Here is a 26,937-nt window from a genome sequence, read left to right on the forward strand (position 1 = left end):
TTCCAGAGATCCAATGGGGACTTTTGTCAGTTCTTTTAAGTCTGGGATTTTTTCCCCAACATAAATTCTCCCATAAAAATAATTTTGTAATTGGAAGGGAAAAAGTCAAACAAAAATCCTTACCAATCAGAAGGCATTGTGATACAAAAAATACTAAAGCCCTGAGTTACTTTGACTTTTTTCATGGTGTAATATTTTTTACTATGGGAACTGTAATGAAAATCATAAAGTAAGCTGTATGCTTAGATTTACAAAACTGCAGAGCAAAGAAATCAAGATGGGCAAAAATTTTTCAGAGAAAAATCAGAGAATTTCTGATTTCTGCTTCTGATATTTAGAAGTCTCTTATTGTTCCTTGTCTCTCACACCTTTGCTGGAATTGCTTCCTGTTGCAGGAGCTGGTTCACATATGTTTTCTCAGGTCAAGCAGACTTGTAGCTGTTTCAGTCTTTGTCCTGGCTAAACTGACCATTCCTCACTGACAACTAGTTACCAAAAAAGAGCATCTTGTTCTTTGCAGATTATTGCAGCCTACATATCAGGCGAGACTGTTTCTAACCACAACGGAATGATAAAAGGAAGAAAGCAATTTCTGGTTGAGAGTTTTAATTTCTCCTGTTTGGCAGATACCTCCCTTATTGTTTTCATTTACCAAAAGAATGTTTTTTTATTTTCTTTAGCAAAGTACAAAGCTTCAAGTGGGGATGGCACTAACTTTTGAATTCTGGTCTGCTACTTTAGTCTATGACCACCAAGGAAAAGATAATCACATTTAGCATGTCAATCACCATAATTTATTTTGCATGACAGCCTTCATGACTAGTTTTAAAATGTAATTTCTATATTGTAGCTACTGGATAAACACTATTTAGCTGTTGGGCACAAGAGTCTTAATGGGCCAAAAAGAAATTTGCTTTGCTAAGCCAGCAGATAAAGGAATATATAATAATTATGAGGATAAGAGTTTTAATTGGATGCATTAGGGAAAAAAGAGTGGATCAAGACAATCACCAACTTCATTGTAAGGTTCAGTACTGGCAAGTATATATTAAAAGACTGTGGGAAGTTCAAGTTGTTTTTTTGTCTTTTTTCTGTCCCTGAAAACCATTTTAAAGGTTCTTGTGTTACTGAGTGGACAGTGAAGTATAGTTTTCCTTTATTATGTTATTTTGAAGTCAAATTGCCCTTTTCTGTCTAGCAATGCTTTTAGTTCTGATAAACCTGAGGTCATACTGACAAATTTCCTTTTTCACAGATTTGAAACTTGCAGTCTTAATGGCAGCTGTGATGTCCTGTCACAGAGTCTAAACACTCTAGACTAACCAGTACTAAAAATCTCAACAAAATCAGGACAGTGGGCAAAATTTGGAATTTTGCAAGAAACTCAGAATAAAATGTAGCCTACAAAATTAGTCTTTGAATAAGATGTATTAACTGGAAGAATCACAAGTTTGACTTAGAGATGCTTTATAAGCCTTCGGTGCTGACAGTTAAGCACATTTCTTTTTCATTGTGTAAAAAGAAAATAGAAAGAGGGCAATCAGAACAAATTCTAGAATTATGCTGTGGCAATCCAAAATTATATTTCCATAAGCCAAACCCCTTATTTATATTTCCTCTACAATGATGAGATACTTAGCAAGAAGTGTCTGTAATTTATGCAAGGATCTGGACCAGCAAAGAACGGGAATGATAGAAACCCAACCTATTAATCCCCAACTCCCCAACCCAAAACATTCAATTTAGCTTGGTTTTTTTTTGTTTTGTTTTTTTTTTAATTTTTGGGTTTTGTTTGTTTGTTTTGGTTTTGTCTTTCTTCTTGATGTTGTTGTTTGTTTTTTGGTGTTTTTTTTTAGGAAGTTCCTTACTGGACTTCAGGTTCAGTTGAAAAATTTACTAATCAAGAATGGAGTTTATTTAGTCATGAATTATCCTAGGAACAGAACATAAATAACCACGTGTTCAAGAACCTGCTCTTTGAAGAAAATTCCTAAGGGAGGACAACTGAGGTAGTTCTAAAGTCACCTACCCAATGCAATCTATTTATTTGTATACATACAAGTTAAAACAGCTCTACCTGAAAGCAAAGACCTTTATTGTCTTAGTCAATTTGCAGATAGCACTTTGCATATAAGCCTATTTCTAAGCAACAGTCGACAAAACCAAGCTAATGGAAAACGCGTAGCGTTTACACAGAATCTGTCACGGGTTATTTAAGGACAGCTCTGCTATAAGTAAAATTAGTACGACACCTATCTAACCCCACAACAACCAAGCTATAGCTGTATTCGGCTTTTTTCAGGTGCCGGCGTCACCTGAAGTACACATCCCCCAGGCAGCCGAGCGCCCGTGAGGATCTTCCTTTGGTGCCTCTCTCCGGGTGCGGAGGAGGCGCGGGCAGAGCCCGCCCGAGGAGCGGCCGGGCCGAGCGCTGCTCCAGAGGCGCCCGGGGGCACGGACCGCACCGGGCTCGGCACGGGGCGGCGGCCGGGGGGATGGCTGCCGCCGCTTTCTCCGCCGCCCCGAGGCCGCGAAGGGCCGCACCTGAGCCCCGCGGCGCCCCGGCTCGCCCCGCCCCGGCCCCTCCCGCTCCTGGCGGCGGGGCGGGCCCGCTCCGCCGCTATTTGACCCCGCACCGCGCTCCCCGCGCTCCCCCGCCGCGCTCGCCGCAGCCCCGACCTCGCCCGCCGCGCTCGCCCCGCCATGCCGAACATCGTGCTCTTCAGCGGCAGCTCCCACCACGACCTGTCCCAGCGGGTGGCGGACCGGCTCGGGCTGGAGCTGGGCAAGGTGGTCACCAAGAAGTTCAGCAACCAGGAGACCAGGTGCGTGCGTCTGCCCCGCTCGCCGCGCGTCCCGTCCCCGCGCCCCGCCCGTCTCGGGTCCCGCTCGGGGGCAGCGCGGGTCCTGCCGGGGCGGCTCAGCCGCTGGGGACCCGCGTACGGACGGCTCGGTGTGGCGCGGTGTGTCCTGCCCGGCGCTCGTTCCTGGTCGTGCCCGCTCCCTTCCCCCGCCTACGGAGCGTGTGTCCCTGCCGGCTTGTGCTGGCCCAGCTCGGCAGCTCCTTGGCCGGAGGAGGGCTGGCACGGCTCTGGCGGGTGTAGAGCATCCTCCCTCCGGTGCGCTGGGAATGGTGTTTGCACCGGCAGCCCGTCTGCGACGGCAGGTGCATCCCGCCGCTCGCAGATAATTAACTGCGCGGTTAATCACCTTTGGCTACCTAAGGGTAAAAAAAATAGTCTTACAAACTACAGTATGCCATGCGGTTTTGTAAGTAGGTCTGCATACAGGCAGATATAAGAACAGGATCAGATTTTAAAAAGGGTCTAGGTCAAACTGCACTTGCGGAATTTATTGCAACTGGTCTTTATTTTGAATTAGCAGCCAGGTGTGTGTGTGGTGGATCCATTACAGCTCATGTAGGGCTCCTCTCCCTAGTCCAAGACTGACGGCCATGCATGAGAGTGATACAAGTTGTTGTGATGGCCTTGGCTTACTCCTGATGGTGCAGTCACACCAGTTTCCTAGCCAAACACAGGAAGTAACTGGTAACGGTGCAAAAAATCCTGTGTGAAATCATGAGGACAGCTTGCTCACCTGGAGTCTGGGAATGTGCTTGCCAATGCTTTTTCTATCAATATTACCACTCTTTACTAGTGTGTCATCTTAGCTTTATGACCCACCTATTTAATTTTCCCAGTTTTAATGAAGAATTTTAAATTGAGGTGACAGTGGTATGTTCATTCCATGAGCTGGTAAGACTGCATCTGCTTCTCTGTATAGGTATGTGAGTCTAGGCTGCCAGCTGATTCTGAAACACAAGTTCCTGCTGTAAATAGCTGGCTAGTCTCTGAGATTCTTGTGTGTTTGTTTTTATCTGCTCTTGTTCTGAATCTCCTGAAAAAGCATGTTTTGATATCTTCCTTTGAAAGATTAATGTGATGTGTTCTAAAATTGTTCTCACAAAGCTTGTCCTTTTCTGTCTACATTTTTGCATTCTCAGTGCAGTTGCTCTTGTTCTAGTTATGCTCACTGGCATTACTATAAACCCTCTTCCATTGGTGTTTATGCAATCTAATGTTTGCACACTCTAACTCTTCTATTCATTCCTGATTAAATGAAAGCTTAAATCTTCTTTCAATTCTTTCCAGCCCCATACTCACTTTATTGCTCTTTGATCTCCTTTCTGCATGATAAAACTTAACTTGTGTATTTGGTTGCATGACTTCCTCACTAACTTGTCTAATTTTTTTTTTTTATGTTTCTTCTCCAGAGACACTTATCTTAATGTGTGCTTGAAACATAGCAAACAGCAGAACTAAATTGATTTAGACTTCATCCAAGGTAGAAATTGATGTCCAAGATTTGCATATTTATTTTATAAGATAGTTAATTAAATTCTGGGCTTCAGGATGCACCTATTTTTCCAGGCATGGAATCTTCTCTCTACCATTAAAAAGAAGGTAGTGGAGACTGCTGTGTGTCCGTGGTTTGGCTAATCTAGTAGTGCCACTTTATTATTTTAGGCAAGTAGCGATGTACACATATGCAGAATGTATTTTTTAGAATTATTATTTCTGATTGCTTCTGTTGCAAGGCTGACATTATCTTTTTTTATTTATTTTATTCCCTAAACTAAAATGGTGTAATATTTTAAACCTTTAATTGTTTGGATTTTATCTGTTTTACAACTTCCTTCTTTTGAGATTCTAATCTGAATTTCTTGTTTCCCCTTCAGCAAGTACAGTTGTATCCACTATATAGCATTTCAAGTAATTTTTTCAATATTCTTAGCAACTTACTTCAGGATTTTGACTTTCTAGTCTTGTAGACTAATGTTCTCCATAAAAAATCTCCAGCAATAATAGTAAGAGAATTCCTCAACAATGTATTTGAAATTAAACTACAGGTAAAGTTGATACTTATGCAGAGGGGTTCTTTCCTGAGGCCTCTGGATTTTCAGTCTTTCTATACTGTTAAATTGTGTGTGTATGCAAGCAAAAAATGACTTCTTCCTATATACAGTGACTCCAGCACAGTACTTTTTTAAAAAAAAAAATTCTTCCAATTTTAAATTTATAAACAAGTGTATTGGCATTATGAAATACACTTGCAGTATTGCAGAATACTAAAACCTGATAGTTAAAAAGCTCAAAGAACCTTAAACCTTCCAGCAACAAAATCCCCCATGCAAACAGATAAGCCTGGGCCTGAGAGTCAGACTCTTGTTTTGTCAGAACTCTTAAGTTAGCAAGCTGCAGAGATTTACCTTTTGTTCAAAACTCTGTTTTGCTATTTGCTGCATTATCTTAAATATAAATTATGTGTAAATTGACAACTGTGTGCAGCCCCAGGCTTAAATCCTTGCACAAGGTCCTAGCTGGAAGCCTTTCACTTGAGAGTTGTAATTAGTCTGGCTTGCAGAATAGAGTGAAGGGAAGAGTTATTAAATAGTTTGCATTATATTTCAAGTAAAACAGGCTTTAGGTTTAAGTCCCAGTTCTCAGCAGCTGCAAGTGGGTTTGAGAAACTGATGCTGAGGTTAGCCAGGATTAGGCCCACCACTGACAAGCACTGTGGTTGAATAGCCAGTGCCTGTATGTTTACAGCTCCAGAACATTTAAAATGGGAAAGGCTTCTCTTTTTTTATCTGTACAGAGACTGGTGTACCTAGTAATAGTATCACGGTCCTCTTCTGAGTTAGGTAATCAATATTGTTTCTGGTTCTGTAGCTGGTAAATGTAATGTCTGTGCTGAGAAAGTGGGAGAAATTGCTGGCAGACTCAATTACCGCCCATTTTTTTCCTCCTTCCCTTTGAACTGTATGGAAATGTTTTTCTTTAGCTGGCTACTGAAGTCAGGCAACCCTGCCAAATGCAGCACCAGAGCTCCTCAATAAACTGTGGTTGTGGACAATAACTCTGTTAGTCTGCATAGCTTGTGTGTCAGTTAAGTGCTAGCCACAGTGTCATGGTAGGAACTTGGGTGGCACCACCTTATTTATCTGGCAAAATGATAAGGACTGCAGTGGGGGCTTAGTCAGTTTATCTTCTTCAAACCCCACAAGCCAACTGTCATCAGCAGTTTTGAGGCTGGAGGAAGAAGAAAGGAATGGGAGTCCTTAAACAGGGATGGCTGTTGTAGCCTCAGCATCATGAAACTTTTAGACTGACATGTAACAGATGCATACAGATATTAAACACTCTGAAGCTTTTTGCAAAATTGTCTTCAAATACACTGAGGTGGCATATAATTAGAGTTGCTGTACAATTAAGCCCCAGTGCAGACATTTTTGGGGAGTCAGTTGAAAAAATATTATTAAATTTATTACTTTGTAAATAGTTTTATTTTCTTACAAGGTATTCTTCCTTCTCTGAAGATCATTTATTTTAACTCTACCCTTGATTACTTATTATTCTCAAAATGGAGAAACTACTCACTTTTGCACACATTTTTCCTGGTGAGAGATGTTAGTGCTATTAGTCACCCATTCCTGTGAGGTTCTTGGCTTCTTGCTGTCAGATTCACTGGCTGAAATGATCCAAGAGGAAGGGAATTGAAGTCCTACCTGGCACATAGGAATTTGAAGTCTTCCTACCCTCAGCCTTATTCAGCTGCTGAAGCTGGACTGTTTCAGAAACATCAAATTAAAGTGAATGTCATTTAGCTTTTATAGGAGGAAATATGGAAAGACTACAAAGGGATATTGTCTGTGGTATGGGAAAAGCTGTGCTGTTGATACAAGAGCCATTTTTTGTGAATAAATTAAACTGGATGTCGTGGGCTGATATTTGATCTTGGAAATTAGGAAAAAGTAGCTGATGTTTCCCTGGAGAAACCAGGATGGGTTTGAGTCTATATTTTACACGAAGTGGCAAAATGAAATCACTTTGTTTCATGAAGAAAGTAACTGAAAGAAATAAAGAGCAAACCTGGAAACTTACATCCTAGGGACTTAGAATTTGTCACTTGGCTTTAAGACTTCCTTCTTATCTCCCCATCAGCATCCTTGTACTGCAGTTGTGTCAGATGGGACATGACCTTACTGCATCTCATGTAACCTGGTTCCTTTGGGTTCAGCTGGTGTGGATCCATGAGCTGTATCACCCTCACTGAGTAGATGGTTTGGTGTTTGCAGGTCCCTAACCATGGAATGAGCAAGCTGAGATCACAAACTGGTGTTAGAATGGCCAAAAACAGTGGGGATTAGGGACACACGGGGATGTGAAATGTTTCTTCATAGTGCCCAGCTGGGCTGGTTGTGGTCTGCCTCTCTCAGTGAGGGCAGCTGTTTCCTTCTATCCCAGCTTGCTTACATTGTCATGAGCAAGAGGAGGCTGGAGAAATAGATTTTACCAGCTTGGTTAAAGAAGGTAAAAATTGTTTCTGGACTGTGCACTGTAGATGTTAAAGCCTACACATCAGTGGGTTTTTTTGTATAGGGAATTGAAGACACAGCAAATATGGCCATTTATTGCACTGTTCATTTCTCTGAATTGGAAAAGGACCTAAATCCTTTAGAGATTTTGGTTTGAGAATTCTACTTATTTGACCTTGCCAAATATAGTACACTTTTAACTTTGTGTGGATGCTAAATATTTGAAATTAAAAAAAATCCCCCTCCAAAAAAAACTCAAAAAACAACAACAACAAAAAAACCCACACCACCTTCCCCACCCGCCCCCCCCAAGAAAAATAAAGGCAAGCCAAATAAAAACCCTCGATATGTGCAGATAGTAGATGACAGTCCAGGTGTCCTAAAGTGCAGAGTTTGGTACTGAGACTTTGAAGAGTTTTTGCACATGTTCAGGCTTGTTAGATGTTTGTTTCCAATTTTTTGAGGGTAGTTTTTTGGACTGCATGTTGTTAAACCCAGAACTTGCTCAAGAAAAAGGGTTTTCCTCTTGTGGTGGCAGGCTGTGTGCCAGAGAGGAGGGTAACAAGATAATTCCTATCTTCTGGTGTTTACCATACCAGTGCTCTGCATTAGAACTGGGCAGTTGTTAATGGAGATATAGCAGGGGAACTGTTAGTCAAAGTGGAAAAGCCTAGAGTTGAGGGGACACCATGAGTGCCAGGAGATATGGGATCCCTATAGCCTTAAAACCAGCTCTGGCATTTTTATTATTTCTTTGTTGTTTTGGGTTTTGCTGGTACCCACTTTGCTGTGTGACATTACACCAGATGAAATATTTGCCCAGTAAGTTAAAACTCTTGGGTTGAAAGACTTTACTCTGGGAAATGTGTTCCCAAAGGTAAGAGGTCAAACACACCCTGTGCTCAGTGCTTGCCATTGGCTGGGTTTCAATGAGTTGCAAACTCAGCATGTGGATTTGTTTCATCACTTTTGAGATATCGATCCATTTGCATGCCATATGAGGACTCTAGACCTTCATTTTTGGCCTCTTCCCTGGGTGTTGGAAGGGCCTGAAGTACACATCTAGTTTATTAGCATCTAATTTGCTTGAGAAATCTTACTTTTTATAAGCATGGCTAGAAACTTAATTATTAAAAAAAACCAGAGCCCTTGCAAGTGTATGATTTGAACATCCTTGTTATGTATTTACATGATTTACCTTTGCAGTCTGGCTCTAAATATCTAATCCCCAGTTTCCCCACAAGTGCTTGGTTTTTAGTTAGGACATGCAAATTTATAGTTCCCATCATTAAGTTCAGTTGAGACTGCAATATAAATCTAGCTCAAAAGGATCTCAATCTGCAATTACTCCTGATTCTGATTTTTGCTTAATGGATGCTTCAGCCACTGAAATAAGTTTGTAACCTAACTGGGTTTTATGCTGTATCCTTAATTCATGGTTATTCGTCTGTTCAAGTTTCTACTTATTAAATTGAATTCTCAAATCAGGCTTTGCAAGTTGAAGGCAGATACCAACACTTAAACTGGGTATTCATCATGTCCTGTCATATGTGTATCTTTCCCAGCTAGAGCCTTGTGCTTCTGGATGCCAAGCAACTGGCTCAGAGTTAATTACTTTTGTGGCCTATTGATTTTTGTAAATTTCCTTTTTAAACACAATTGTGTGGTGTCAGGGCTTTTAATGTACAGGTTCTGTTGACTCTTCTTGAAGAGAAATTTATTTAAACTGTTACCAAATAGCTGAATTTGATTAAATTGCATAAAACAAACAGAGCTTGTAATCTTGAGGCAAGAGCTTGTTTTTGTGTCCTTCCTCTGTGTCCTATGTGAAATTGTTTAAATAACCTCATAACAGTTAATAAGGTCATGATATAGATGGGGGAATTTAGTAGTATGTTAATAAGATAACTGTCACAGAGTTTGACTGCAGTTAGCTTAGTATTGTCTAATAGATATTTGAAATACCTGATTCAAACACCAGATTCTATAGTTTTATAGTCTTTTATTGGTTGACTGAATATGAAAAAAAAAGAGATGGGGCAAAAAAACACAAACCAAAACAAGCCCTAACTACCAATTCTCAAAACACTACCCAAACCCCCACCAGCATGGTTAGTACAGGCTGTATCTGATGGAACACTTGCAACACAATAACTGGTTATCTTTTACTCTCTGGCTTGGGGAAGGTGAAATAGGCAGCTCTGTGTGTATCTCTTGGTTGAGTCCACACAATACCTCTTAACACCAATCTTTGAGATGGTAGATAATAACAGATATTGATCTGTTGCACAGCTGTCTTGTTGGCTGGGAAATGTGACTACTCACATTTCTATGTGACAAGTAAGTATGTCATTCTAGCCTTAAAAACATAGCTACACGTCTTTTTCAAGTGCACTAAGAGAGAAAGAAGTAGCATGTTTGTTTTCTAAGTTATTTACAAGTTGATGTTTATTGGTAGCCCAAGATCATAAGAAAAAAATACAATTAATGATAATGGAAAAATCATCACTTCAGGTACACTGTATTAACCAGACCTGTATTTATCTGAAAGTATATTCCTTGACTTTCTGAAAACTGTTATTTTTTTAATGATGTGCACAGAAGTGACAGTTTTTAGAAAGAGTGAAACAACTCCAAGTGTTCTTTCAGTATATAGTGAACATCAGGATCATGTACTTCTGTCACTCAGCCAATTTTTTTCCTAGTAATGTTAGACTTTTAAATTAGTTGTGTTTTTTTTTTTTTCCCTAAGTGATAAAATAATTTTTCTTTGGGCATATTCCAAAGGTGTGGTGTGAGATAATGCTTATTATAAAGCAGGTCTGTGTAACTGCTGAGTCAGGGTGCAATTAGAATTTTTTAAAGCCCTAACAATAACCACAAAGCCATAATAATGATTGTAGCCACATCTGTAAGCTTGTGAGTAGATTTTTCACATGGAGCTGGGTTCGTGTTCAGGAAGGCTCCTACTTAAGCCTGGCTATTTTTTTCCAATCATGTATCGCGCTTAGTATCTTGCTGAAAAAATGTTATGTTGGCCAAAACTTGTCCAGCTTCAAAAAGGGAAACAAGAAAATATTTCAATCAAAACAGTATTTCTTGAATGGCCTCATTCAATTAATCAAAGACTTAGAGAGGGAAGTAACAATTTCGTGACTAAAAAATTGTGTCTTTGTGGAATGATGAAAGCCTCTGAAAGGTTTCCTGACATACATGCAGATGATGCTGTCCCTGACCACCTCTGTCCTTCCAGAGACCTGATGTTTGATGATTTGCTTTCTTTTGACCTTAAAAAAATCCTGCTAGTAGCATTCTTAGGCAAAAAAAATTTATTCAGTTAAGGAGAAAAATTAATATAGGATCTTTCTATAGCTGGTTTGGGGCTGCGGAGAACTCAAATAGGAGAGCTGAGAGCATGTACTCAACTATCTTGATAGTGAAAAGTCAAATGTATACTAATCATTAAGATGTTTAAAAGCAGTAAATTCCTTTCTGCTGAAAGCTCAGGAGTCTTATATAGCACTCTGAGAGCTGATAAACAAAACTTGTTAGGACTGTGTTTGACTTGAGCAAGCCTCAGCACTGAAGAACCCATTCTACCCACATCTGGGCCATTTGCATGATTTCCAGTCAGAAACTTCTGTTTATTTGTGTCTTGGGTAAAGATAGAACCTTTTAAATAAGGGCTCAATATATTCTACCATTTAATAACTGAGACTAACATAGTAGAGCATGGATTTGCAAGGTCTGATCACTTAATCATTTAGGAAGTCTGTATGTTTTGTATACATTGTACATGGATTTAGGAAAAAACTAAGGTTTTTCTGTTATATTTATATGTAAGTTTTGGAGTAACATGTGAAAAGTTAGTGTGATTCAGCAGTAGATGTTTTTTGTTGGATCTAGAATTGAGAAGGAACTATGCATTCAACTGTTTTATTTTTCCTGTTTGTTTTTAAGTTCAATTTAGTTTTTGAATTCTGTGGTGTGAGCAGTGATTGATCCCAGCATTTGTCTTGAAATCTGTAGAACAAAAAAACTTAGATACTCACATACAGAACCAAAGCATGTAAGCACAGTCAGAGCAAAGAGAACGACTGACATAACATGAGACTTGAAGCATGATAAGCTTCAAGCCTTCTTAGCTTTTCTGAAAGATTTTTGTATTTTAAAAATGCTTTACTTGAACATCATGGTGTAGATTTTACAGCTGTTGATTGCTGCTGACCTGATCAACACCATACTGGCTTATATTGAAATTGTCAAGGAGGCTTTTAGGGAAATCACTGCAAAAATAATCCTCCTCTAAATGGGAAGTTTACAGAAAACCTATGGTAGTTTGTTAAAACATAACTGGATTTTTTAATTATTATTTTTAGTAATGCTTTTCCAATCATTTAAGTGTTGAAATTATCATCTCCTGCTCTTTCAGTGTAGAGATTGGTGAAAGTGTGAGAGGAGAAGATGTGTATATTATCCAGAGTGGCTGTGGAGAAATAAATGACAACTTAATGGAACTACTCATCATGATCAATGCTTGCAAGATTGCATCATCCTCCAGAGTGACTGCTGTAATTCCATGTTTTCCCTATGCCAGGCAAGATAAGAAAGACAAGGTAGGTAAGAATTGTGTCATTTTGGAAGGCTTCTGTTCAGTTTGCTCACTTGAAACTTTCGGAGATTAACAATTTTCATATACATTTAAGTGATTTGAAGGATTACCTCCTCTGCCATCCTTTTCTCTTGATAAAATACTCAATTATTTTATCCACAAGGAATGAAATGAGACTTTTTTTTTTCTTGTGTTTTGATAATTGACATGCCTTCAGTTTGCAAAAGTAGATATATTCTGTGTATGTGGTCTATTGCAGAGTACTTTGCTAGAAAACTGCATTTTATTGGATTGTTGATCCTGCTTTTTCAAATTTTTTGGGGTTTTTTAATCCCTATTAATGTGGAGAGAACACCTTTTAAAGCATTTTAATTGCATGGAATTAAATACTAAATTCAAAATGCTGTAACAATTATGTAGGTAGGTTTTATCTTAGATGGTTAAACAGAGCAAAATGTAATGAACTGATAAAATACACAATTCAGAACAGAAATTAACAAAAACATTATTTTATGCTGCCAGACAGATTAAAAAAAATTCTTTCTGTAATAATTGTTTTGATTTATGAAGACAAGAAATTGTATGGAAGCCCCATAAATGCTCTACTGATTTTATTGCCCTTTTCCAGAATTTGATCTGTCATAACTGATGAATATATCAGTTCAGCCAAGTTGGTAACACAGTAACTAACCCTCTGTGGGAAGTGAGACTAATTTTTAAAAAAATAAAACTAGACTTTATCTCTACTATATATACAAAAATCTCCTTTGATAGATTATATGCATGGTACACTTAAAGTAAGCTCACTTGAACAGAACTGATAAGAAATGTGAATTTAGTTTTAAAGGTTGGATTGCAATGGTTGTATTTTTCGGAGATTGACTCTCTCCTTTACTTCCTGTAAATGGACTGCCCCCTCTTTTTCACTTTGGGCATCAAGCAAACCATTCTGCAAGCCTTCTGTTGACCTTTTTATTCTTTTAGATTAAAAACCTAACAGGAATGAAGTAATGGAGAAGCTAAAAATAATAGCAATTATTACAAAATATGTAATAGCCTGTGATATATAAGAACAAAACTAAAAAAAACCTTATTTTCTGGTATATTAATTATTTAAGTGCAGGCTCTGTAATACCATACTACTACAGTGAAGGTCTACTTGTCATACTTCCAAAAATGGAATTCAGTAATTAAAAAGTAAGACTCTATTCTTTGCCTAATTCTCTTGGTACTTCATATTTGCTGTGTTTTGTAGTGGATGATGCTTTCCCTTGATCACAAGGGCTGAAATACTTTATATGAAAAGACCTTGAAAGGATAACAGTAAGCCTTTTGTTGAAAAGAAGGGAGAGCATCTCACTATGTTTTGATTTCCCATTTCATGTTTGGGAAGTTCTGCTGTACCATCCTCTTAAGTTCGCAGTGTGGGAGAAGGATGAGTATATTCCAAAATTTCCAAGCATTTCCATGCATGTTGTGTCAAGGGTATCCAAACTTCACGTGGCAGACTTCCAGAGACATTATAACCCACCACCCCAGTGTGGTGGCACAGAACATGACATCCAGGAGTATTTCAGAAATGACATCTGAAAATGAATAGGCTAGAAAAGTGATTTTGATTAATAGAGATTGAGTTTTTTTTTTTTCCAGAGTGTTCTCTGTGTTTCACGGAGTTCCACAATTGTAGGCATATATTTTTTTGTTGTTGTTGATTGTGAGGGCTTCTTCCCCTCTCTGTTTTGCAATTCAGAAAATGTTTGCCATCTTTGGAAATTAACCTTGGTAGTTGACCTGCGTGTTGCAAAATAAGCTATAATACAGCTGTCAACATTGGGCAGCTTATTGACAGGGACATCTTCCCTCCTGCTTGCATCAGATCACTTGGTCTTTGACCCATCATGAGTGCACAAGCTTTGTGCTGAAGTGTCAGTAAAGTGCCAGCCATTTTCTTCCTGTGATCACACACAGATTTTCTGTGGTGGAAGACGTTGCTGTAGTTTGCTTGACTATGAACTGAAGCAGTGTCATCTTCAGTAGATGGATGTTGTTTTCTAGTTTGAATTTAAGTTAGTGACTTTAAGTCATTGTGAACTAAATAGACTGAATCCCTGCTGCCTAAAATAACCATGTATTTGTCATACCTCTGGTGCAGTTATGATTTCTGAGAACAGTGGAAGTGCTCTTCATTTATTCATGTAAGGAAAGGGCCTTGTAGTAAAAATCTTAGTCTGAACAATCTTGTCTACTCTGAAAATTTTAGCACTAAACCTATCTTTAAATGAGGAACAGATTAAAAGAAAACAAAGGCTTACTGGGAATGATAAAAAAGTCAGTAAATTAATTTATATTCAGTCAAGTGCTGTCCTAAACTAGAATATTTCTGATACACAAGCTAGCTAAACTTAAAAATAGCTCAGATGTTTCTGTGCTTTGACTATAACTGCACTTATACAGCCTCTAATTATGCCTACCTTCCAAGCTGTGGGCAGGAAATATTTATGTAGGATGCTGCAGAGATGCCTTTGAGATAAGTTAGAAGTACAGTGACAGATGGGTTTGGTGTTCTACAGCTCATGTAACTTTGTTTTTTTGATTTGTAGAAGGGGTCCGTGGAGCGTTGGGTAGGTATCTTTTTTTTTTTTTTTTTTTTAATCTAACACTATGCATTTCCATTAATATGGCCTAAAGGGTGAAACTTACTGGGTTACGTTACATATAACTAGGAACATTTTCAGTTTCACTTCTTGATTTCAGTTGTGTTTCACCTGGGCCATGACAGTAATCCTGGGGAATAACTGCTACAAGAAAACCCCTAGATTCTAGTTTAAAAATTATTTGGATATTCAAGATAATGGCTGTCAATTTCTGAGGCTTCAAAGCAAATCTCATTTTTGAAATTATAAATTTGGGTAATGCATTAGTGAACATTCAATATCCATACATTTCACAACTGGCTTTCTTGGAAGTGAAAGTTCCAGTTATAAATCTTTGGGCTTTCTTTGATTTCCTTCTCTTTTTTTTTTTTTTTTTTTTTTTTTTTTTTTTTCAGTGTGCATGTGATGAATATTGAACAAGACAATGTACTAAGATGCTTAAAAGCAACAGAGCTTTGATCTTAATGGACAACTTTTACTCAGCTATGTGTCCTTTGCACAGTTACTCTTGTGATGATGTGTATATTAGTTTTGTGGATTTACCCTGCCACTGGTAATTCAAGTGATTTTTTTAACAATTTAGTTTCTGTGCATAATCTAATACTGCATTCCATACTAATAATTCTGAAAATCATCTAAAGTTACATCAACGAATTGAACAATGAATACTGTGAATCTGTGTTCTTACCTCTCTCATCAGAAGGGAACCTTACAAACTGTTTTATAAGGAAAATCATGAGTTCCATGAAACTTTGTCATCCAAGTCTCTGAATAATGAGGTCAGGTTATCTGAGGTTCCCATGAAGGGAAGTGTCTAGCCTGGAAAGATAGGATAGTACAAGCAGAACAGCAAACCTATCATTTCAGATTTGCCTGTTGGTCCAGCTTAGTGGAGGCATTAAACTAGAGCTTTGCAAAGAGCTGGTAAGAGAACACTGCAACAGAATGAAAAGAGTAGATACTAAATATTTTTTTTTGTTAGATGTTGACCGATATTTGAGAGTATTTTTAAGTTCAGCATTAAAATGTCAGGTGCTAAAATGAGCTGAAGTGATCAGGAATTCAAATGGCATGAACAAAAAATTGCTACTAATTATAGAAATATCCAGAAAGCTCTGGATAACTTACAGAACTGAGCTTTAATGAAGAGCAGTATTCTCAACTGTGCTGAGCAGTAATGATGATGAATTCTTCTGGAGCGACATGCATCTGAATTGCCAAGATCCAGGGAATTGCTGGCTGTTGCATCTGCTTTCTGTGTGTTTTACACAGACAAACTGGGGGTGATGTTCTGTGAAACACAACACCCAAAAGGGATGGATTCCAAAATGAGGAATTTCAGTAATGATGGTGATAAACTTGATCTGGCCATAAAATAAGACTGTGGTATCTCAGTTTCTATTCTGGAAGTGTGCTGTCAATCTGCAGGTTAAAACAGAGAAATGCCCAGTGTCCACCCAGACTAGAAACAGTTTTGATGGAAATATTGGCTTCTTGATAGGACACAGATAGAAAAGTATCCAGGCTAAATTGTCAGTGATTCAGCTTATTGCCACTTATGCCCTTGAGCATCAATGGAATGAAAGCAGAGGTGCTCTGTAATTGTGTTTATGGTCTGGAAGGAGAGGAAGTTCCTGGGAGGAGAAATGAGGCTGTTTGACAGGGAGATGTAGCAGGAGAGAATACTGTGCCAGCAGAAAGCAGTTTGATATTGAGATGGAAAATCTGACTTGCGGTTCTGCCTTCATGCTAATGTTATTGCCAGCTATTAGTCTTATTTAAAGATTAGCAAAAGAAAGCAGGAGGTTTTCTTTAGTGTAGAGAAAACTGTCTAGGGAAACTCAGGTTTTTACAAAGGTTAAAAAAATGAAAAAACTTTGGAGTACCTAAAAAAAAAAAATGTTGTATCCTCCAGTCATAGTTTCCTTTTTTGTTTGTTCTGCATCCTTGATGCTTTTAAAAACCTCTTGACATGGGCATTAACTTTTCTAATAAGATTTTTATTCTTCTTTAATTCTTTCTACTTAGGATTTCTTCATCCTCCCTTGAGCCTTTTGGGAGTTCTAGACTCCTAATTGCATCCAGGAATTAAACATAAATTAAAAAAAAAAAAGTCAGGGTAAAATACTCCTGCCAACAAGGATCTGCTACAAGATTTACCATGTTATGAAGAAATGCTTGATACTAACTTTGTTTTAAAGCTGGGTTCATTTTGCCTTCAATCTTCGGGTTTTGCAATGTTTCTTAGAACAAGATAGAATTGATGTTTCTGTGGGGTAGAGAAGTGAAGTTAGCTGAAATTTTAAGTAGAAGAATTGAAAAACTATATCCCAAATTTTCTCTTTAATACAAAGCATTATTAGTCAGACTGTGCAAAGTGATTTAGATCTTCCTAAATGCTTTACTGAGTTTCAAAACCCTAGTAACAATATTGAGAGGCTGGTTTGACTAAAATTCTGAAGCTTTTCGTATCTAGATTCGAAATATTGTAAAGGAAAAAAGCAAGAAAAATAGCTAATCTTCTTATCGATTGTATCTAGTAGAAATATTTTTTAAATGTAAATGTTTGTGCTTTATTTCTCAGAGCCGTGCCCCAATCTCTGCAAAACTTGTTGCCAACATGCTGTCAGTTGCAGGGGCTGACCACATCATCACCATGGACTTGCATGCTTCTCAGATCCAGGTAACTGTTGGTTCTTACCTCTAGTCCTAGAAGCTCTACTGAATTAATGTGACAAGCTGACAGCAATTCTCTGTGGCTTTGGTCATTATTTTGAAAGGCTATGTACAGAACTGTGAGGGTTCAGAGAAAGCCTTGCTACCTGTGTCGAATGAAGCTCCATTTTAGAAAGAGATCAGTTTTGATTTTATGGGGTGATTTTGCAGTTACTTCAAATATTTGTGCATTGGAGTTTTGGTAGAATTTGCCAAGTCTAAGAGCTTCCAGAATATAAAATATACTGGCTTGGGGAAAATTCTCTTAATCTTAGCCTTGTCAGAGATTATAATGTTGCCCTAGGTAGAGTTTTGTTGTTACAACCAAGGGTGTAATATTTTCTTAAAAGAAATGGAGATGGAGCTTGGCAAACCTTATCTGGCTTACTGCTGAATCCAACAAATCACAAAACCTTTGCCTCAGACACAGAGCAGACATAATTCATCATTCTCATATGTACCTTGTTTTAAGAGAACTTATTTTTTATAGAAAACACCATATCTTTCAGTTCTGGTGCTCCATTTAATCAGAATTTCTTATGCTAGATGGCTGTCACATAAATAAAAAGGTCTAATCCAGATTTCTTGTTTTTACAACTTGTACAAAGATTCCATTTTAGTTTGAGTCCCCCCCATGTTGAAATACTGCTGTTAATGTTAAGCAGTTGAAATTTATGGAAGTTGAGTATTATTCACTGGATGTTTTGACAACTTTTTGCTAGCATGAATTTACTTGAGTGCCTGAAGGTGATCATCTTTTCTGATTCTTCTATCAATTGAGAATACCTGTTTCCTTTTTCACTATTCTTGGTTGATTTTTTTTTTTTTTTTTGAGATCTTAATATTTATTTGACTTCAGCAGAATTTGATAGTAGTAGCAAGTGTAGACCAGTGTAAAATACTAATGAAGTTCTGCCATTCATGAAAGGCAAGGGCTTGATTCTTTCCCTTTGTCTTCATTCCAGGTAAGATACAAACATCTACTCATGAAACTCTTTCTCTTTTGGACTAGGGTTTCTTTGACATTCCAGTAGATAACCTGTATGCAGAACCTGCAGTCCTGCAGTGGATTAAAGAGAACATTCCCGAGTGGAGAAACTGTATCATAGTCTCACCTGATGCAGGTGGTGCAAAAAGGTACTATGCAAGTCTAAAACAATTAGATTTACATATAGTTAGTGGTTAATGATCTAGTTTATCTAGTCTTCTATATTCCTCTGTGAATTGTGCAAGATATAGGGTACATCACTGATTAATTCAACTGCGTTGTAAAAACAGAACAGCTAGTTCTTCCAATGCTGTTCATGCTTGAAAACATTCAGGAGCTTTCTATACTCTAAAGAAGGTATTTTTCTCTCTCCCTGGATATGGCCTCATTAGCTGAATCCCTCCACCAGAGGGAAGAGATTTTTCCTGCTGCTTGCTTCTTTAGTCAAGTTGCTGCACCTCTTCCTGCTTCGCTCTGGAACTGCCTAAGCTTCCCTTCTCTGTCAAAGCACATGGCCTATTCCCACTGTACCTGCTGGCATTTAGGTAAGAGCTTGCTTGACTCATGTTTCTTTTTTTCTTTCCATTATTGAGTTCCAGATGTAAACCTGCTGACCTCAAGTATTGCATTATAAATACTAGAAAAAGGGAATGCAAGTTTGAGTGGCGAAGGGTAACTTAGTTAATTTGAGGCTTTCTTCATTCACAGCATGTTACTCATTTAGCATACTGTTTAATTTGGTATTGATTGAGCATAAACCAATGCCAAAGCTCAGAAGCAGACTGGCTGGTGAGGTCATAAAGCATGCCATTGAGGCAAAATGCTTATTCTCAGGTTTTATTGCTCATGCTGCTGCTGCAGAGGGAACAAAGATAAATGAAGTAAGACTCCTGTAAGCCAATAGCAATTTAAATGTCTGAAATGTAGTATGGGGAAAAGTGTGAAAAACTGTCATCATTGGATTTAAATTGAAGTCCTTGAGTCTGTTGTGAACATTCATGTTGTAATGATTTTTAGGGAAATAAGACTGAGTGGAACTCCTAGTTTTTTGGGGTTTTTTTTTTAGATTAATCAAGAATGTGAAGAATATAGAAAGTATTCTAAAATATTAAAAGATCACTTAGTTAAATTTATTTGTTTGTTCCTACCAGGATACTGTTATTTTTGCATTTGATTTTTATGTTGATTTTGTTTTTAACACAAAATGCAATCTTTGCTTAGTATTCAAGTCAGAAGACAGCATTTTTAACCCTAACAAATATTTTTGCATTATCAAATTAATAAGTTTTATTTCTTCAAAGATCACTCTCACTGTATTTCATATAGATAGTGCAGTCTATTTTAGTGTCTTTCTGTTGTAATACAATAAACCAGTTTCTAGTGAAGAAAGGGTAGATGTTGTTTTCAATAAATTCATGGGTTCTCCTTAACCTCCAGTAATAATATGTAAAGAAAATTGTTTGGCCTTTCCATTTAAAATATGTAGAACTTCAAAATAAAACCTAATAAATTAATAGAATGTAAAAATTGAACATCAATTTAAAATCTAAAATAAAAATCTGTACAATCTTAAAAATTAAGATTTGTAAGTGTTAACTTAAAATCCATTTTCTTGCACTCATTTAAAATGCTTGAATTGTCTTTTGTTTCTTACCACTTGTTTGGTTTTTCCCCAGCTTATTAGATGTTGCAACTGAAATAAGGCATGGAAATTCTATTGATATCTTAATGCCTCTGAGGTATTGAGACTTGCTATGAAATTACACTATGCAGAAAAAATTGCCAAAATTTTGGGGGTTTTGATTCCTATCCATTTGTTGAAATAAAGTAATTAAAACTTCCATATTTAGGTGGTAAAGAAACAAAACTCTATTCTTTATTAACCATGCATGTTAGTAACCTTGTAAACGACATTCTAGGCATAGTCTAAAAAGGCAGGCTAAAAGGTTGCATCAGCATTTAGGAAAAAACATGGAATTGTTTATTCCTGTCTCTTTATACCTAAGAGCTCTATTATTTTAAACAAACTGGAAAAAAAGCAATCAGAAGTCTGTAACAAGTGAAGCTTATTATTAGAAGTTTGTTTGGCCACCAGAGGTCACCCTGAAGAGTTTTAAAAGGTCTTTGTCAAGCAGATGTATGCTAAGGGAATTATTAATGAAGTAAGCTACTTGATTACTAGTCAAGTACTGTGAAAATAATTATTAATCACTATTAACTTGTTTGCTTTTTTCTCCCTTTGGCTTGGTTTCAAACCCTGCAATGCTATTTTTCAGTTAGAGTGTTAAAGTGCACATTCCCGTAGGCTTAGAATTGACTTCCCCCTACTTTAAATTACCTAGTGTGACTGGTATTGCAGCAGCTTAATAAAACCTTGTGAATAGCTGAAATGTTTTCAAAGCCAGGCACTTAATGACAGAAAACCAAAGTCAACTCAATTAAAAAAAAATATTTTTTGAGTATAACTTAAGACACTCTGGTTCATAATTAGCAGTGAATTAAGATTGCTTCTCCCTGTCTCATTCCTTGCAAAAGTTTTTGCTGTGGTAGTTTGAAAGCCAGGAGACAAAAACTCTGTTTTGTGACAAATACATATGTATGACTGTTTTTTCTTTTAAAGTGGTTCTCTAAACATGGTGCATTTCTTCCTGTAACTTAGGGTTACTTCAATTGCTGACAGACTGAATGTGGAATTTGCTCTCATTCATAAGGAAAGAAAGAAGGCAAATGAAGTGGACAGAATGGTCTTGGTTGGTGATGTGAAAGACAGAGTAGCAATTCTTGTTGATGATATGGCTGACACATGTGGCACAATATGTCATGCAGCAGACAAGTAAGTGTTACTATGATCTGTCTCACTATAGTGTTCTCACCACTCACAGCTGATGACTGCAATTGTTCTCAAAGCCTATAACCCAACCTGATCTCCATAGTATGAAGTCATTCTGACCCTTGAGTTGATAGGTCACAGTTCTGTGATTCAGCTGTGTCCTTATTTAGAATATGAAATTGAGAAAATATTTACAGAAATAAATGATCTGTACCTAGTAAGAGCACAGAATAAATAAAATGTCATAACTTGGAAAGGACTTGGGCCATCTCGTGCACTATACAGTTCCAAGGCAGAAACAAGAGGTCAAAAATAATTTCCTCCTTGAACTTCATCACAGAGCCTTTCCACTCTCCTTAGGCAGTCTTTAACAGAGCTTTACTGGATTTAACACTGTAAAGTATTTTCACCATAGTGTCCAATGCAAATGTAATTTTAGTTTTCACTGTACAACTTAAGCATAAAACTACTTGTCCTTTTTATCTGGGGAGGTGAGCATAAGTTTTCCTGTCTTCTGTCTGAAAGTTGGTTGAAGAGTTCTCATTTCCCTCTTGACTTGAGTAATAAGTTTGTTCAGTCTTTCCACAAGGGTTCTAGACTTCTGTTCAATTGTGATACCTTCTGAATTCCTTCTAGCTGTTCTACTTCTTGAAGAGGAACTTGTGAATTTAGAACCACTAGCCTAACTAAAGCTCTAGCAGTGCTAAGTAGGTTTTCCAGGTGTCTTTATGCTGAATCTTTTCAGTTAATAGTAGGGCTGGCTCATGTTCATCTGGTTCTCAGCACCCCCAGGTCCTTTTCTACCAGGCAGCTTTTCAGCCTCTCTTCCCTGAGCCTGTAGCACTTCATGGGTTGTTGTGACCAAAGTGCAGGACCTGGGACTTGGTCATATTGAACCTCAAATGGCCTCAGCCCATTGATCCAGCCTGTCCAGATCCCTCTGCAGAGCCTTCCTGCCCTCAGGCAGATCAACACTCCCACTCAGCTTGGTGTTACCTGCAAAGCTAACTGAGGGTGTCCCCATTCTGCTTGTCCAGATCCCTGATAAAGGTGTCAAATGTGTTTGGCCCTAGGGTAACCCCCCACTAGCCACTGGCTGCCAGCTGGATATAACTCCATTCACTACCACTTTCTAGTCCCAGCCATCCAACCAGTTTTTTACCCAGTGAAACATGTACCTGTCCAAGCTACAAGATGCAAATTTTCACAGGGAAATGCTGTGGGCAATGGTATGAAAGCAACAAATGAGTTAGACATTGTCCTTGGTGGTTTGAAGTAAAGTTAATCTCATGAGTTTATAGTTTTTAGTTGCAGACTTGCTGTTTGCACCTATATAGAGGATGTAAAAAACTCACATATAGTCTTGTGTTTCTTACAATTTTCATGGAAATTTGATGAAATTTTGCAGAGATGTTTTGTAGTTGTTTTCTATCTGCATATCATACCTCAAAGTATTCCTTTAGGCCATGCCCTTGAAGATCAAAATCACAAATTGCTTAGCCAACATATTTTTAATACTCTTGTGCATAGAGGAAATTAATTATTGTAGAAAACCTTTATTTCTTTCCTGTTTTGAAAGATGTACTCTTTATTTACCTCCAGTACATTTCTAGAGACCATATTATAAAACTGTCATTCATCTGCAATGTTCACTAAGAAGGATGCTTTTGCTTCAGTGATGCTGCCTTGTGTCATGTTCTTGGCATGAACTACTGCTTCTCATTAGTCAAACCTAGGTGGGATGTACTTTGTATAATAAGACTCCTGCACCAAAATACGCCTTAGAACTCTTTATGTCTCAGCAACTCAGATGCATATCAAGCAGATGAACTAAGAAATATCTTTTCAGATACATCAAATCATCTTGATTAAGTGAAAACCGAAGTACACACACTTGGTACATACTCACCCTGTTGTAATGGATACAGCTTGTAGGCTGCAAGTACTAAATGTAGTGCTGAAAAAGAACTGGAAAACTTAAGTTCTGTTAAATCATTCAAAATGAGATTATATTTCTGTGGTTTTGTGTTTTTTTCTCTCTTATGCTTCCTCCTGTGCCTTTGTGATGATCTGATTGCTAAAAGGCAATTCCTCACGGCCTCTGTTACTAAAGCTAGAGAAGCAGGTAGGACATAGCTGAGCATCTGGAGGCATTGAGGCTATTAGAAACTAAATTAGGATATTTTTGACTCATTCACAAGATGTTCTAGCTTTTTGAGTTACACTTTTTTTCCTCCTCATGCATCACTTCACTGTGTGCTTGGATCAGCAGCATGTCTTCCCATAACCTTGCAGTAAGCTAGGCTTTTAATCATTAACATTTCTTCTTTCTCAGAAACTCCTTCCAAGCAGAACTGTTTGAATTGCAAATAAAAATAAAGTGGAAAATAATGGAGGCACAATGGAGTTGTGAATACTGCCATCCAACCTACTTAATTATTTGCCTGGTTAAGATAGAAGGCTTGTATTGGAGTTCATTTTATGTTGTGCTGGTATGGTCAAAAGTGCAGCACTGTATATTAGTATCACTGCTGCAAATATGAACTTTTTAATTTAATTACAATTTTTGTTGGGGATTTGTCTGAGAATTCAAACTTTTTGAGGTTATACAAATGTCTGAATTATTTTGTAGATATTTTGTATGTAGGACTTCGTAAGTAAAATCTATTCTGGAGATTTGTATCCAGCTTTATCTATAGCCATGTTGTATGTAAACATGCATCACAGCATGCTATTTTTGTGTGTTTTACAGGTTAATGTCTGCTGGAGCTACTAAAGTTTATGCCATTCTGACTCATGGCATCTTTTCTGGTCCTGCACTCTCTCGGATTAATAATGCATCGTTTGAGGCTGTTGTGGTAACCAACACGATCCCCCAGGAAGAGAAAATGAAACATTGCCCAAAAATACAGGTACAGTGATGTTTTTATGTAATTTCTTTAGACTAGGTATTTGCATTTTACTGCTCACTGGTGCTAGAATCTGTGCCTTGAGACAAAATTAATATACTTAAATCCATTTTTTGCAAAACATTTTGCTAAAACATGTTAAAGAACTGTTTTTAGGGGATTCAGGTAATAACAACAGGGCACTTCAAAATATTTGGTATTTGCCACACCTTAAGTATGCTTGATTGTGAAAGAGTGACAAATGTAAAATTGACTGGATTTTTCTTTTTTTTTTTTTTTTAATCAATATTATTTGTACAATATTTCCTGTAGGGCCTTAGTTATTCTGTTGAGGTGGCCACAGAAATCTTAGGTGACATTATTTTTTCTTGAAAAACACAAATGGAATTGTTCTGAAAAGTCATGTTTCCCTTTTGGAGGTTTTCCTTAATATACAGTGGAGAAAAGCATAAGAGATTGAGGCTTTAAATGCTTTACTGGATTTTTTAAAAGCTTAACATCTGGTATTTATTGAAACAGGGCAAGCACTTCAAAAGGTGTGCTTCCTTTAAACTGCATTTATGTGAAGCAGACACTGCCATCTGATGGCAAGAATAGTGGGGCTTTTTGACAACATGCCCTTTGTCAGAAGTACTCAACAATATGATGTTCAGTGATCCTAGTCAGTGCTTTCTTACTCAATTTGAGTTCTTACTTGGTTCTTATGTATATATCCAATGCCTAGGCTTTAATGTTTTATTACTTTCTAGAAATAAAAGCTACAAAGGTAGATGGAATGTTTGTTTATATGGTTCTAAACTGAGTAGTTTATTGCTCTTGGCATGCCATCAAATTTTTCTTCTCAATTTTTCTTTCAGTTTATTGACATTTCCATGATCCTGGCAGAGGCAATTCGAAGAACACACAATGGTGAATCAGTGTCTTACCTGTTCAGTCACGTCCCCTTGTAACTGCAGGGGATTACACTGCATTTTTGCAAAGGTCTCTTAAGCTAGCACTGTTTTCAACCAGGAGAAATTATCTTTGTACAATTTGAGAGCTTGTATGTTTAATTGTCATATTTGTCTTGTAATTAACATTTGTTCTTTGTAAATGGGAAATAAATCTCCATCTTGCAGAAACCTTATGAATTCTCTTGAGAGTCTGGAAGTCTTATGTGTTGTGCAAGTTTTTCTATGTGCCTGTTCTCACATTCAGCTAAATGCTGCATCAGATCCATTTTTCTATACAGAACTGCAAACTGTTCCCAGAACTTAACAGGATGTATACGTGTAAGATCATTCTCTGTGTTAAGTTAAATGTTAGAGACCTGAGTTCCTTGTATCTATTAATCTGTTGGGCAAACAGCTGGGGGTATTTTGTTTATGTTTAAATACCATGAACAGTATTTTGTAAGCTCTAACAGTATGTAAAGGTCATGCTAATTTTGAAGCACTATTGACAGATACAGAGTGTGACCTGTTTGATACACTTAATGTTGACTTTTTTCCCCACAAAATATTTGGGGCAGCTGTTTTCTTTTGTAAATCTCTCATCACATTAAATTGTTTGCTTAACATCTATTCTGTAAAGTTGCTATCTTGTGATTGATGTTTTAGTATTCCCAACATTATTAATATCACTTGTCTAAACAATGACCAAGCTTTAATTGTGAGCAGTTTGGTGTAAATTTCATGTTTTCTACTTTCAATAGTTTTAGACATTCCCTGATTGTGATGATAGGAATAATTTTATAAAAGCTTTCCTGTTAATGTTATAAAGATTTATTGTGCTGTGTCCAAACAGAAAATTAAACACACTTACACTTACCATGGTCTGAAAACACAGTTTTTCAAACAGCAGAGTCAATGGATCATCTCCAAATTCCTGTTACAAAATACCACAATACTTGACTGTGCAGTGAGTGAACTAGAGTACAGTAACTAATCTTGAATGCTTTAGCATTAGAGAATTAATCATTATGAAAACAACTTTTCCTGTTGTATTATAGAACAGCTTATGGTTAAATATTGGTAATGCAGTCAGTAATGGATTAGGGCAGGGGGTTGGGACTCAAAATTGTAATTTTGTAGTTAGTCTTTGAATCCTATTAGGAACTTTTTTCAGTCTTTCTGTTAGAAGAGTAATGTATATTAAAATTTTATCTCTGCACCTAGATCACAGGAACTCAGCTTTCCTACCCAAAATTGCAGTTTTTAATTACAAAAGCATTGCCATACTTGAGAGGTGCTTCCTTGATATAGTGCTGTATATAAAAAAAAAAAAAAACCACCTTATTTTATCCAATCTTGCTTATTTGGGGATATATTTTTGATAATACAATGTGTATTATAAAGTGAATTTTTCCATTCCAGTTAAGGCAGTCTTCAGAAAGCATTATTTTCTTCTCTGAGAATAAATCTAATTAGTCTTTATTTTTTTCCCCAGTAATTTTCTATTGCTTCTGTGAAATTCTTTCTTTCTCCATGAAAATAAGTAAAGCAGAATTTCACTTGTACTGCTTTCAGAGTGATGAATACAGAAATAGAGTATATAAACTCTTGTAGTGAGAATTCAGGTCATCTGCTTATTCTCTGAGAAGTTCCTCATTAGAGTTGAATTTTCAGAATTATGTTACAACAGTGGAAATTAATTTACAGTATTTGGTAAAGAAATTTCTTAAATGCAGTATCACATGATCACATTATTTTGCAACTAGCTTGTTAGACCCCAAATCTGGTGCCACATAATTATACCAAGTTTGCACCCAAAAACTACACAAAAGGCATATAATACAATTAATGCACTGTATAAATTCAATTGCTTTATGCATCAAACTGTTGGAAGCAAACCCACTCAATTGCATTTAACA

General features: G+C 37.3%; 1 protein-coding gene across 2 annotated transcripts; it reads left to right on the top strand.

The window, feature by feature from the left end:
- Window positions 1-2,639: 2,639 nt before the first annotated feature.
- On the top strand, window positions 2,640-25,207 carry PRPS2 (phosphoribosyl pyrophosphate synthetase 2). Of its 2 annotated transcripts, XM_021535546.3 has the most exons (8): window positions 2,640-2,825; window positions 11,811-11,994; window positions 14,591-14,611; window positions 17,229-17,327; window positions 18,372-18,496; window positions 21,007-21,180; window positions 23,930-24,089; window positions 24,944-25,207. In XM_021535546.3, the coding sequence occupies exons 1-8, from the start codon at window positions 2,704-2,706 to the stop codon at window positions 25,034-25,036; spliced, it is 978 nt and encodes a 325-aa protein (XP_021391221.1). In that variant the 5' UTR covers window positions 2,640-2,703; the 3' UTR covers window positions 25,037-25,207. The 2 variants fall into 2 exon arrangements, with proteins under 2 accessions (XP_021391221.1, XP_021391222.1); XM_021535547.3 differs by lacking the exon at window positions 14,591-14,611.
- The last annotated feature ends 1,730 nt before the right edge of the window (window positions 25,208-26,937 follow it).

The sequence above is a fragment of the Lonchura striata genome, chromosome 2 (assembly GCF_046129695.1).
Source record: "Lonchura striata isolate bLonStr1 chromosome 2, bLonStr1.mat, whole genome shotgun sequence".
Classification (NCBI taxonomy): Eukaryota; Metazoa; Chordata; class Aves; order Passeriformes; family Estrildidae; genus Lonchura; species Lonchura striata.

Excerpts from the sequence above, each read along its gene's own strand:
- PRPS2 (XM_021535546.3), top strand. The coding sequence starts at position 2,704 with ATGCCGAACATCGTGCTCTTCAGCGGCAGCTCCCACCACGACCTGTCC. Across the intron at positions 11,995-14,590 it reads GGCAAGATAAGAAAGACAAG|AAGGGGTCCGTGGAGCGTTG; the intron begins GTAGGTAAGAAT and ends TTTGATTTGTAG. Across the intron at positions 24,090-24,943 it reads AACATTGCCCAAAAATACAG|TTTATTGACATTTCCATGAT; the intron begins GTACAGTGATGT and ends TTTTTCTTTCAG.